A 12875-nucleotide genomic window follows, 5' to 3' on the forward strand; every position below is an offset into this window, starting at 1 on the left:
TTGTTCGCAAAGCAACAGATTACATTTAATAACAACCAAACATTTATTATGATTTTTTATCAGCAAAGAAATAAGTGTGCCAGAAAACAATGTACCGTGCTACATTTGACAGAGACAAGACGACGACTGTCTACTTTTGACAACTAGACTGACAGCCTTTTTCCTTACTCAAATGCATTTCTTATGTGGTGATAAGAAATGAAAAAGCTGCGCGGTTCAAGAGTCATTCTTCCCTTCCAGATTTTGAACCCAGCCCAGATCATTAACCACCCCCATATGTCTCCTATTGAAAAAACATCTACTGTACAGGAAACCTTAAAACAGGAAATACTCATACATAATAATAGGAGCCATAGACCAGCTATCAATCTGACTCAAGGGAAAACAGAAACCACGTTGCCTGCGTTTTAATGATGGTTTGACATGGACAGCCTCCGGAGACAAGGATGCATTCTATTGACATAACCTACTGCCTCTCGACTAAAAAAATGTAGTCAAGAGTGCAAAGTTCAGAACAGAACAGAAGTCGACGCCTTAAGGAGTAAGATGCAATATCCAAAATCCGATAAAACTGTGCATCTAAATAGTTAATAATAACAATAAAGTATATTAGTGGGCATTTCTTAACCCCCAAAGCACATCTTACAACTTTTTAAAAGGTTCCAAAGTTGATATTGAAGGCAAGCGCATTACATAACTTAGGGGCTTTAAATTACAAAGTGTCTTGAACAAGGCATACATTGATCAAACGACATAATGGGCCTTTCTACATCAGCAAAAGAGAGAAATGGTCAAATTGCTCCTAATATGATGAAAGGCCATTTTTGAGATGTGTTTTGTACTGTATGTACATAAAATGCTAACTGAGGATCAAACATGACACCAAGATTCAACTACTGTGATATGGGAAGTACCATATAAGAGGGAACAACCAAGTTAATATAATTGGCCTTACGTGTAGCTTCCATTGTACCAATAAACATCAGTTTCAAGAAGATATCAATTCTGATCTCTTCTAGACACTTACTCAAAATTGTTAATGTATTGTGGAGCTCAGGACTAATGGTGATGTAGATTTGAGTATCATCCACATAGCAGTGATACCCAAAGGCCATGGTTCTTGATAATCTGCACAAGTGGAAGCATATACAGTATATAAGAAATAAAGTTGGGAGCAACACTGAACCATGAGGAACTCCCCGTCGAACAGGTACGGAATCAGATCTGTGATTTCCCCGACTAAAAAACTGAGCAGTTTGTTGAAAAAAACATTTTGAAAAATAATTCCCAGTCAGAACAAGGGACATGGCAGAAGGTTACAGCTATTCCAGACTGGGATGAAAAGACCAACCCAGAAATAGTAGATTTATTATAACACATTATAGTCGTCAGACGCAAGAGTACTTTTACTTTTGAGCTCCGAGTAAAGATAGCAGGATACAGAAGAAAATTTTGGGGTCAGCAAGTGTTATAAGGTCAGATTTGCGAGTTTATATCATGCAATTCTGACTTTATAATTCACAATTGTGCGTTTATACTGTATATTGAAGTTCTGTGAAAAACCTAATTTATCTTTTAAAATGTTTTATACTGTGGCGAAACAAGCTTCTTTGTACTTGTTTGATAGTATTAATGCCTCTTAGGAACAACTGATCATTGGATTTAACAAAGTTTGTCAGATTAGTGACCCTAAATCATAGATTTAGATACTTAGCAAAAAAAAAAAAAAGTTTAGTTTGAAGCACTAAGTAGTAAGCAAACTAGATATCTGCAACCACAACTGAAATAATCATTTGTACATTTCTGTCTAAGTGGGGCAGATTTTGGCTAAAATTAGCTGCAATATGGAACAGACTTTATACTATGTGAGATCACCTTAAAAGCAAAAACCTTCTAGACTGCTTGAAACCTTCCTTGGACTTAATCCTCCAGGTGGCACTCAGACTCCAGTCCTTCAATGAGCCTGATAAATCTCTCTGGTCTCTGCTGCCACTCTTCCTAGAAACCCAAAGGGAAGATGTCCAGGCAGTTCTCCACACTCAATGCAATTATTTATATCTGGACACAAAGAGGAGACTGTGTATCTTGGCAATGCCGAGGGTTCAACCCTTTCAGTTGACTGGCCGCAGTTCACCAGTGCCAAACAAATTACTGTGCGGTGGGGGCCGGATAATTAATGAAACATGGAGAATGCAGAGAGAGAATGATGTCCACATATCATGATCTGGGAGGAAAGGTGCAGAGGACAAATGAAGTGTAAAATTAAATCTGCTAGTTAGTTGTGGAGATCTCCAAAAATAGAATAAAATGAGGACACAGACACTATTTTTATTGTCTCACTCATGGGATGTACTGTATCCTAGCTGGATAAGGCCCATACAGAATCCAAAGTACGCCAAAGTACTACTTTAAGATCCGTTTAACACATTTCACATTGTTAAAACCATTTTGGAGAATTATACTGAACATTCCCTCAAAATCAACACTGAAAATCTGAATAAAAGTCGTCTGGGCCTAATAATAACTAACCCAAGCTGTAGTAAAACATGACATGAAGAGCTGGCCCTAACGGTGGTGAGAAATAAAATCTGTAATGCTTATTCACCATAGATTCCGTATACACTTCCTTGTGGAAAAAGCCTTGCCAGATTCTTGTGTGTTAAGAGAAAGGAAGTTCAGAGATGGTGTTGAGGGACCAACTTGTCAGACATTACCTCACAGACCGATCCAAGGTGGCTCAGACTTCATCCTTTGCTAAGTTGTACAACCTCCGCCTGGAAATCCCAGAATTTACCCATGGGTCAAATGCAGGAAGCTTGTTAACAGTGGAAAAGTGTAAAAGGCATTTTTTCATGATGCTCTCTTCCCTCGCCTATTGCATGAAACAGGTGTCCCTTCACCTGGATGCCAGTTTGGTCAACTCCTAGCTGTCTTCCTGAATCTCTGTGCCTAATGTTTGGTTGAGGAAATTTCTAATTATGGAAAACTTCACTTAAGACTTTCCCACACACAAAGATTTATTTTTAGTGAGAATGAATGTCATATTTAGTGTGGCACAAGAACACGGACTCTGAGGATGTTTATACATAGACCAAGTCCGTTGGCTGCTCAGTGGGAATTCTTTGATATTCTAGTTGGTGACCTTGGAAAGACATTGAGTAATACGGCAGCTGCTCAGGTTCATGCCATTTATTTGCTTTTCCAAAATAAGAGACATCCCCTTCCCTCCCTCCATTTAAATCTCTCCATCTTCTCCTAAAGGAATACTGCAGTTCTCCTGAAAATAAAAATGTTCTCATTATTTATTTACTCTAACGTCCTTTCAAAACTGCATGTTGCTTTTTATTTTCCAAGGAGAAGTTTTGAAGATTTGTCATACAGCTCTTTTTCATACACACATTTTAAAAGCAGTCCATGCGACTTCTGCACCACATTCTGGATGTTCTGAACTTCGTGTGAGAAACAGTATGCAATTTAAAGTTGCAATGAAACAGATGTAGAGACAAATCTTTTCTTCCATATTTTGAAGTACAGCTGAGTGGAATGGGTTGCAACGGATCGTAAAAAAATGGTGGGGACTATGATTCATTTGCTGATTGGATGTTGAGGTGTGCCCGGGGTTTAAGCTGACTAAATTATTGGAGAAGTCCAGCATATTTCATTAGAGAGAAGTTTGTCGTTTTCACTGGAAGGTCCAGTTAACATTTTGATACAAAATTATTTTTCCAAAATATTTTTTAAAAAAATTAAACAGCTATAAGATGCATTAAGAAAATAGATTAATTGAGTTTTCATTTAATGATGACTTCAAGTATTTATTAAGAATAAATAAATATCATATACATTTCAGTTTTGTGTAAACTATTCCCTTAATAGAACTGAAAAACAACTAGTCCCAAAATAATCGGTATAATCAATCAACAGTTTTCCCATCAGAAAGCAAACCAAAAACTCAACATTATATATCTGACAAATGGTTACACATGTGTTATTTTTGCTCTGATGATATACAGTGATTTGTATATTCAAGGCTAATCGAAACTTCAGCCTAAAGTCTCCAAAGTCTCTTTCATAAGCCACGGGGACGCACAGGCATGAATAAGCCATAGAATCATAGACAATCCATTAAACAAAGAATCCTTATGCCTGACAGCTTGTTACTACAGGCTAGAGTTACTCAGTCAGCGGCTGTTTCTGTGCTCATAAATCAACAGTGATCAACAACATTCAGTCTCTACAGCAACCATGAGAGACAGACACATGGGGTAACAGAAGCCTGTTTAACAGTACAGCTCCTGACTCACATACAGAGAGATACGTGATTTGGAAACAGAAAAAAATAAACTAAATAATAAATTAGCTACAGCTGTTATTGTCAAGCCCAGCCTTTTCTGCCAAGTCCAGAAAAAATAACAGTTGTGGCAGCCAAAACAAATTAACAAGAAACACATCAGCAAAGGAGCTTAAATATTATTAAGAATTAATTAATGGTAGGCCTATGCTAACGCGAGCATTGCTACTATTGCTCAGGGTTAGGTTTGAATGACACTTAAACAAACGCCTAACTATATTAAACTTTGCTGGTGCATATCCTATTCCACAGTAGCTACATGCAACCAAATAATCCATTTATAATCTAGTTGATGGCTCAATTGGACTGTAAAAGACTTCATGTGTACATCCCAATCGATCCGAGCTCGAACCCAATAAAGAAAAAAAAAATACTGTGAAATGGACTGCATTTATATAGCGCTTTTATCCAAAGCGCTTTACATTTTTGCCTCACATTCACCCATTCATACACCGACAGCGATGTCAGCCATGTAAGGCGCCATCCAGCTCGTCGGGAGCAGCTGGGGTTAGGTGTCTTGCTCATGGACACTTCGACACTTGGTCAGGTGGAACCGGGGATTGAACCAAGTGTCTAAGTGTCCATGAGCAAGACCTACATGAACCACTGAGCCACTGCCGCCCCACTGTGAATCCAACAATTTTCTTGGTAGGCCAATTTTACAAGTGACCACCACAAAAAGTATAAATCTAATAAATTGGGGAGACTGGGTATAGTTGTACTTGTAATAGGGAGAGTTGTAACACTACCAATTCCACGAATCATGGATAAGATAAGAGTCATGAAAGTTTCAGTTTTATCTGGCGTCCTTTACGATCCCACATGGAGGTTTTCCAGTCTGTGTTGCTATCTCTTCTGAAGCTACAGCAGAAAATCTAATTCTGAGGTAAGAAAGTAAAAAATAGTAGAAAATGTTGTATGAGTTATATCAGGTCAAAGTGTAGTTTCTCTAGTAAAGAATGCTGTATCAACTCCCTGCTAATTTCAAAGCACCATGCTAATAGAGCTAGTTAACACTTGTTTTGAAACAACCATTCACTTACATACAACTGAACATTTTTGTAATTTTAATTATTCTGGTGCACCCGCTTCGAATGTTATCACTCGATTGAATGGGCGTTACAGAATACCTGTTTTTGTCAATTTGCTCTCTCTCTCTCTATCTCTCTCTCTCTCTCTCTCTCTCTCTCTCTCTCTCACTCACACACACACACACACACACACACACACACACACACACACACACACACACACACACACACACACACACACACACACACACACACACACACACACACACACACACACACACACACACACACACACACACACACACACACACACAGCCATATGAATGTCCACTTACAGGCATGCACAAGTGTGCATGCACAAACTCACACAATATGCACATACACTCCCCATATTCACACATATTTTAGTGTTGCAGCCATTCATTTAAAATAAAACTGTTGTTGTGACATATCACTTGGAGTACCCTTAGTTCTTGCGTATGTTGTCTACCTGTTAGAATTTACCCCAGTATGTGTTACATCCTACCCCAGTAGTACCCAGATCTCCCCTACTCTAGAATACAAGTATATATTTTTTAAAGATAGGCTACTCAGAAGAGGACATCAAACAGGTGGACTATTTCAATTCCGCCAACATACCAAAGTTACTGTTATGGGAGTTACTGAAAATTAATAAAAAATGGGAGAGTAAAGGCTATAATTAATCATTCTGTCATTTTCTTAATTTGTTTTAAGGCTTGAGCCCCTTTAAAAAGCCAAAAGGTTATGAAACTAGTTATTTACATGCATAAATAGAAGATTGATTGTTTTTTCAAACACAGTTTTAGTAACCACAAAAGGTCACATTACTAGTCAGAAGGCGATAAATAAACGTGCATGCACCCAAACTCATATCAAAAAGTAATCCCTAAAAAAGAGTGTTTTATTTAAACGTATCTGACGTTACTCACAATTGCACGTCTATATTCTGCAATTCTGAGAAACAAGCCTAGATATAAAGTCGCAACTGCGAGTTATAAAGTCAGAACTCTGACTCTGAGAAAATTCGGAGAAATAAATGCAGTATTTTTTTTTTGTTCTCACGATTGCATGAGCAAGTCAAAATTGCGAGAATTCTTTTCCCCCTTGCAATTGTGAATTGCAATTTTCTCTTTTTTAATCTCGCAATTCTGACTTCATTTCACGCAATTGCATCATGCCAGTTCTGTGAAAAATGGCAAGATTAATTAAAAATCTATATAGATATATATTCAGTGGTGAAAACATGCTTCCATAGAAAATCAATCACTATCAAGTCAATAAATCTCACACAAGTTGTATTATAACAATACACGTAGAAGGCTGTTATTTTAGATAGTCCAGAAATATTTAATTTCTACTTAAGAAACATGACAGTAGCAATCATACAAAACATTTATCCAAAAACCAGCAAAGTTGAAAGCCAGCAGTCCGACTGTCGACTCTTCGTTTGACTTTGACTTAGCTTTTGAAATTTCAGTGATGTCATTTCGGAGTAACATGACAGCAAATAGGACCCAGCAGAGCTCTCCGGCGAACCTCACCTGTCCCCAAACGCACTTTTACTTTTCCACCTGAAGTCGACTGCAGAATCCTGACATCTGTCAGTCTTAAAGATAACGGCATGTTTTGTGCATTGCTCTGCAGTTTGTTGCTCCTGCACGGCTCGGTCGGGGAGATCGTGTTCCGCTGCCCGAGCTGCACCGCGGAGCGCCAGGCGGCGTGTCCCAAGCTCACCACCTCTTGCGAGATTGTCAGGGAACCGGGTTGCGGTTGCTGTCCGGTATGCGCACGGCAGAAGGGCGAGCTGTGCGGCGTCTACACGCCGAGATGCGGCAGCGGTTTGAGGTGTTACCCGAATCCGAGTTCAGAGTTACCACTGGAACAGCTGATACAGGGACAAGGGCAATGCGATAACAAAGTGGACCTGGAGCCCACCACCAACCAGGAGTCAGGGCACAGTGGTGAGTCTCAAGACTTGTTTGTGAACATGTAATGATGCACAGCCGCCGACAAAATGTATGCATATAAGTATACCACACGGTCCGGATGATGTTGCACTTTGATGTCTCATCTCCTCTTCATGTGTCAGGATTTGGGGAGTCAAATATCAGTGCAGGGTCTTTGTTCTGGCACCCTTTTCTCCACCATCTTGTTTGATTGTTTATACAGCCCCCTTTGTTAGATCTCCAACTTCTGTCTGAACTGCTTCTGGTGCATCTACTCATACATGCTTGGTTTTGTTTATATCAGGGCTTTCACGGTCATGGAAAAGATGTAATGACAGTCAGACAGTGTTAAAATGGGGATATTTTTCTGGAAAGTCATGGGAATTAATGCAATATTAAAAAGTCATGGACATTTCTGGAGTTAATATGGGACATTTTAAATATATAAAAAGTTATTTAACAACCTTTTTAAATAGGCCTAAATGTCTTAATCAATCAATTAAAAAAATAATCATTGTTAAGCACTGTTTTAGAATGAAACACACACACACACACACACACACACACACACACACACACACACACACACACACACACACACACACACACACACACACACACACACACACACACACACATATATGTTGGTCTATGTGGTTTACAGGGACTCTCCATAGGCGTAATGGTTTTTATACTGTACAAACCGTATTTTCTACCCCCTTACACTGCCCCTGCCCCTAAACCTACCCATCACAGGAAACATTCTGCATTTTTACTTTCTCAAAAAAAAAAACCCATCATTTAGTATGTTTTTAAAGCTATTTGAATTATGAGGACATTTGATATGTCCTCATAAACCACATTTATAGTGTAATACCAGTGTAATACCCAAGTAGTTTTTTATGAGGACACAAATTTGTGTCCTCATAAACAGGCACACACACACACACACACACACACACACACACACACACACACACACACACACACACACACACACACACACACACACACACACACACACACACACACACACACACTGTACAAACTGTAAATTATATCCCCCCACACTGCCCCTAAACCTACCCATCACAGGAAACATTCTGCATTTTTACATAAAAAAACAAAAAAACAAAAACATTATTTAGTATGTTTATAAATCAATTTACATTGGGGGACCCCCCCCCCCCCACACACACACACACATGGTTCATTATGGTTCACTATTCATGTCAGGTGGTAAAACTGCAGTATATATACATACAACTATTTGGTTGTACTGCCTGACAGAAAAACAGTCAGAAAATGAATTTAAACACTAAAAAATATGCATTGTTTCAATGTTGCTGCAACAAGTTGCTCACTTTCTTTGTCACTATCTTCAGTTCTATCGATGCTGCAGGTTGCTGCTGATGGGAATGTTTCTTTATTCACTAATAAATGACTGCAAAAGTAATGGACTCTCTGTAGTCCAGGCCCAAACTCTTCTAGTTACGTTACAAGCTTATCTGGTAGTCACAAACAACAACGAAAAACATGAAAATTCATTGTCAACATTTGTGGGAACTCTGTTATATTTACTTGGGTTAAATGGTTTATATGGTTGACCATGGTTCCATTGATTGAAGCAAACAAGCAAACAAATCATGCTCGGCCATATTCGCCTGGAACTTCAATGTTCGCGGAGCCGCACGCAAAGTTACCACATTTGATGTGCACACTGCCAAGCGAAATGGGGTCTCGCGCACTCCGTGTTGACGTCATTTTTGCCGCGCTCACCCTTCGCGCTCATGCAGATGCATCGAGTATAAACAAGGCTTAAAGCTACACTGATGTTGGCAGTTTGATAAATACAAGTTCATTCTTTAGTTCAATCTTGGTGTGTTAAAAGGCACATAAGTTCCTGTAGAGATACTAATACACAATTTCCTTTTTTTGCCAAATAAATGAAAAGCATGTCATTATCTTCTCTCTTGCTGTATCAAAATCTCACCTAGCTTTCCTCAGAGATGGTCAAGTTCAGTTTGAGCATGATTACATGATTGTAACGGGGGTTCGTGGTGGAAGGAAGGAGGCGGGAACCGGTGAACTTTCAACAACTTTAATTTAAAAAATAAATAAACAAAACTAAAGAAACGCGGGCAGCCCCTCACGGACGACTGCCCGCACACACAACAAAACTTAAACAAAACCTAGATATCATAAAATCCAGACCTGGTCCTCTTTCGTCTTCCACCATTGTCGCTCCTCCTTTTATGTTCCCGTCACTCCGCCACGAGATGAGACCGGTGTGACGCGCAGCTGGCACTCGTCACCGGCCTGCTCTCACGGTCCCTCGCCTCGCTCCCTCCTGTTTTTGGTTCGTTTACATGTCTTTGGTCCATGCTGTATTCATATATCATTTAAACCGCACTAGAGTTTGTTTGGAAGTGGACCGAGACCCATCTTTTCAGTGGTCTTGACCCGCTTGTTTGGTTTGGATGTCAGTGTTTACACCTATTCAAATGAACCACACTCACAGAGCAATCGCGCCAGGGTTCATTTTAATTGAACCAAACATGCCAAGTGTGAACACACCAGTGACCTACATCAAGAAGGTTGTATGAGGAAAAAGAGAAATTATTAAGTATGCATTTAAAAACGAGTCCTTTCTGAACATGGCTGTAGGAACATATTCCTAATGTGTCATGCGCAATGCTGCTTTTGCCTTGATAATATTCTGTTGCCGTTGTATAAACATTTACAATGACAATTAAGATCTAATCTAATCTAAATAAATACATAATATCATTTGTCAGTTCTCATGTGGGTATCATCAGAGGCCGTCTCTTTTGCTCTAGAGGTCAGGATGTGCTGTTCTAAATCTTTGCCATACAACTGAAATATGTGACCTAGATTTCTAATAAAATAGAGAATTTTCAAATTACTGATGTCTAAACTGTGCCAAATGCCTCTGCTTTGAAACTAATTGGCAGTTGCTACACCGTTGTGCTGTTGAATTTTCCAAGAAATCAAGGGTGAAAGGCTAATGCCGCCTGGCACAAATTGGACTTTTGCAAGCACTATTGTGAATCTGCCCTGCTATGCTGTCTGAGCATTGTCTGAATAGTGTATTTTGGCATACCAAAAGCAACAGGGTTGCCCAGCACTGGCAATTAATCTGTTGGTGTCCAACCCTTTCCAATGCAGGTTTCTAATAAAGAGAAAATACTGCCAGCTCTAAAGATAGTTAAAACTAAAATTCACCTTTACTCACCTTCGTTTTCTCACCCTGTATTAATATCTTTGGGCCTGTTTTCACCTGGTCACTTCATGCCTTTCACTGATTGGATAGCTTGTGTAAAGATCAGGGGCCCGATGTACAAATGTTGGTACGCACAAAATGGCCATAAAAATGTGCTTATGCAGTTGTCCATGCACATATCGGGAATTATAAAAAGAAAACTAGGTGTAAATATGTGCACACCATATGGAAACTCTAGGCTGTGCATACACACTCTTTTACTGGTGTGAGCGAATTAATGAAGTAAACAGAATAATGTTTTTAACTAATGTTTTTATTTTATTTTGGTATACACATTTATAATACATATAAGCCAAGCACTGAAATTACATGAAATGCTCCATTTATACATCATTTATAGCCTAGAAATCTAGACGCACCCTAGCGGTAGCAACTCTCAATACCCTTCTGAGCTGTATTCGCCTAACTCTTGCCGGGCCAATCACATCGTGTATAGAGTCGGTGGGCGGGGGCCATTATGACGACGGCCGAGTTGCGCTTGTGTGCTTCTAGTAAACACAGAAACTGGCGAACGGCGGTCTTTCGAATCAGCTTTGACCGTGACTCTGGAAGACTTGGAGTTAAGCTTTTCTCGGAGAAAAGAATAAAGAACGACACTGAAGTCATTCTTAAAAAGGGAAGATGTGTTCTGAGTTTTGCCGACCGGATACAGCGATTGTTTAATCTATCAACAAGCTCTGTTTCACCTTCGTTGCTCTGGTTGGTGTAGCGCTATCCTATCGCGTGCAGAGGGAGTTTGAAAGACAACCGTTTATCCCGCCCCTCGGATTGAGCTGTCAATGGTGAGCTTCCAGACCAAACATCTTGATGTGGGTCTGGCTTTTCAGGCTACATCATTTATAGAACATTTATGAATTTAAAGGTGTCATGAACTGGCTTTTTTATTCCGTTGTCTGAAGTATTCCTAATGACGTTCGTGTGGTTTCTACATTCAAAACATATAAGTAATAGGCTATTTTCTACACTGGTTTTGATGCTCTTGGAAGTAAACGCCCACGGCTAGGATTGGAGAAGATTTGCATATGTAATGAGCTTCAGCTCCACTGTCAGTTCAGTTCACATGAGGGACGGATTGTTTTGAATGCGGCAACCGGGATAATTATCTGACAGGGCTCTGAAAATGTATTTATCAAACAAACACAATGATTTTTCTCTCATCCACCCGCGATTGATTTATTGATTTAGTGGATATAAAAGCGGGTGTGCGATCTTCAAATGTCAAGTCAAGAGAGTGAACATTAAAGGTGCTCTAGAATGAGTTATAACAAGATGTTAAATTGTTCTCTGATATCTACATAGAGGGTATGTGGCTTATTTAAGGGCAAAAATTGTCCAGATACAGTTTTACAGGTCCATTTACAACCCTATAAATTGTCCCTAGGATATAATGCTCTGTGTTTGCTTTATTTGGAAGAGTCATGAATATTAATGTTGAGCTCTGCTCTGATTGGCTTATTTCAGCAGCTCACAGCACACAGCATTTCAGTTGTTCAGCGAATCGGCTTGTGAGTCCTGACCGTCCTGACAGAACACAGACTGACTGAATGACACACTTTAAGCAGAACATCTCAAATGGAGATTGCTAAAATGCAGTTTTATTGGTGTTTTATAATCCGAGCGCATGAGAGAGCTCGCATGCATATGGTTGCCAGATTGCAAATTTTTAGGTAAAACACTGAATAGTATACGTGTTCTTATCAATCAATCAATCAATCAACTTTATTTATATAGCGCTTTACAATGACGATTGTTTCAAAGCAGCTTCACAGTGTTAAACAGGACAATATTGCAACAAAATTTGATTTGGCTGTACAGTCGTTCTGGAGAAAACAGTGATGTTATCAGCTTATTTTAATTTATCATATAGCGACAATGTTGGCTGATCAATATTATATATTTTATAGAATTAAATAAGACCTAATTAATACATTTCATTTGTACATTTAGCTGAATAACTTGGATCATAAATTTAGTGTAATAGTTTTAGGGTCCCCAATTGAGCAAGCCAAGCCAAAGGCGACAGTGGCAAGGAACCAAAACTCCATCAGGGCGTGATGGAGAAAAATAAACCTTGGGAGAAACCAGACTCAGTCGGGGTGCCAGTTCTCCTCTGGCCTATTAACACACCGTGTATGATTATTATTCTGGCAATCTTACAGTTTAGAAATAATAATAGATCGGAATATTCTACATTTATGAGTATCACGCAAGAGACGAGTTTA

The 12875-nt window shown here is 39.2% G+C and overlaps 2 protein-coding genes across 4 annotated transcripts in view; both read left to right on the top strand.

Moving 5' to 3' along the window:
* The window catches only part of slc4a3 (solute carrier family 4 member 3), a 379295-nt gene that overhangs the window by 126647 nt on the left and 239773 nt on the right, over positions 1 to 12875 (top strand). The gene's annotated exons all lie outside the window — the stretch shown is intronic.
* Positions 6876 to 12875, top strand: part of igfbp2b (insulin-like growth factor binding protein 2b) — a 36716-nt gene continuing 30716 nt past the window's right edge. The window contains exon 1 of the mRNA XM_067444498.1: positions 6876 to 7364. Within this exon, the coding sequence (XP_067300599.1) occupies positions 7025 to 7364 (340 nt within the window). The 5' untranslated portion in view covers positions 6876 to 7024. The remainder of the gene's footprint in view (positions 7365 to 12875) is intronic.

Source organism: Pseudorasbora parva, chromosome 5, assembly GCF_024679245.1.
Source record: "Pseudorasbora parva isolate DD20220531a chromosome 5, ASM2467924v1, whole genome shotgun sequence".
In the NCBI taxonomy this organism is placed as follows: domain Eukaryota; kingdom Metazoa; phylum Chordata; class Actinopteri; order Cypriniformes; family Gobionidae; genus Pseudorasbora; species Pseudorasbora parva.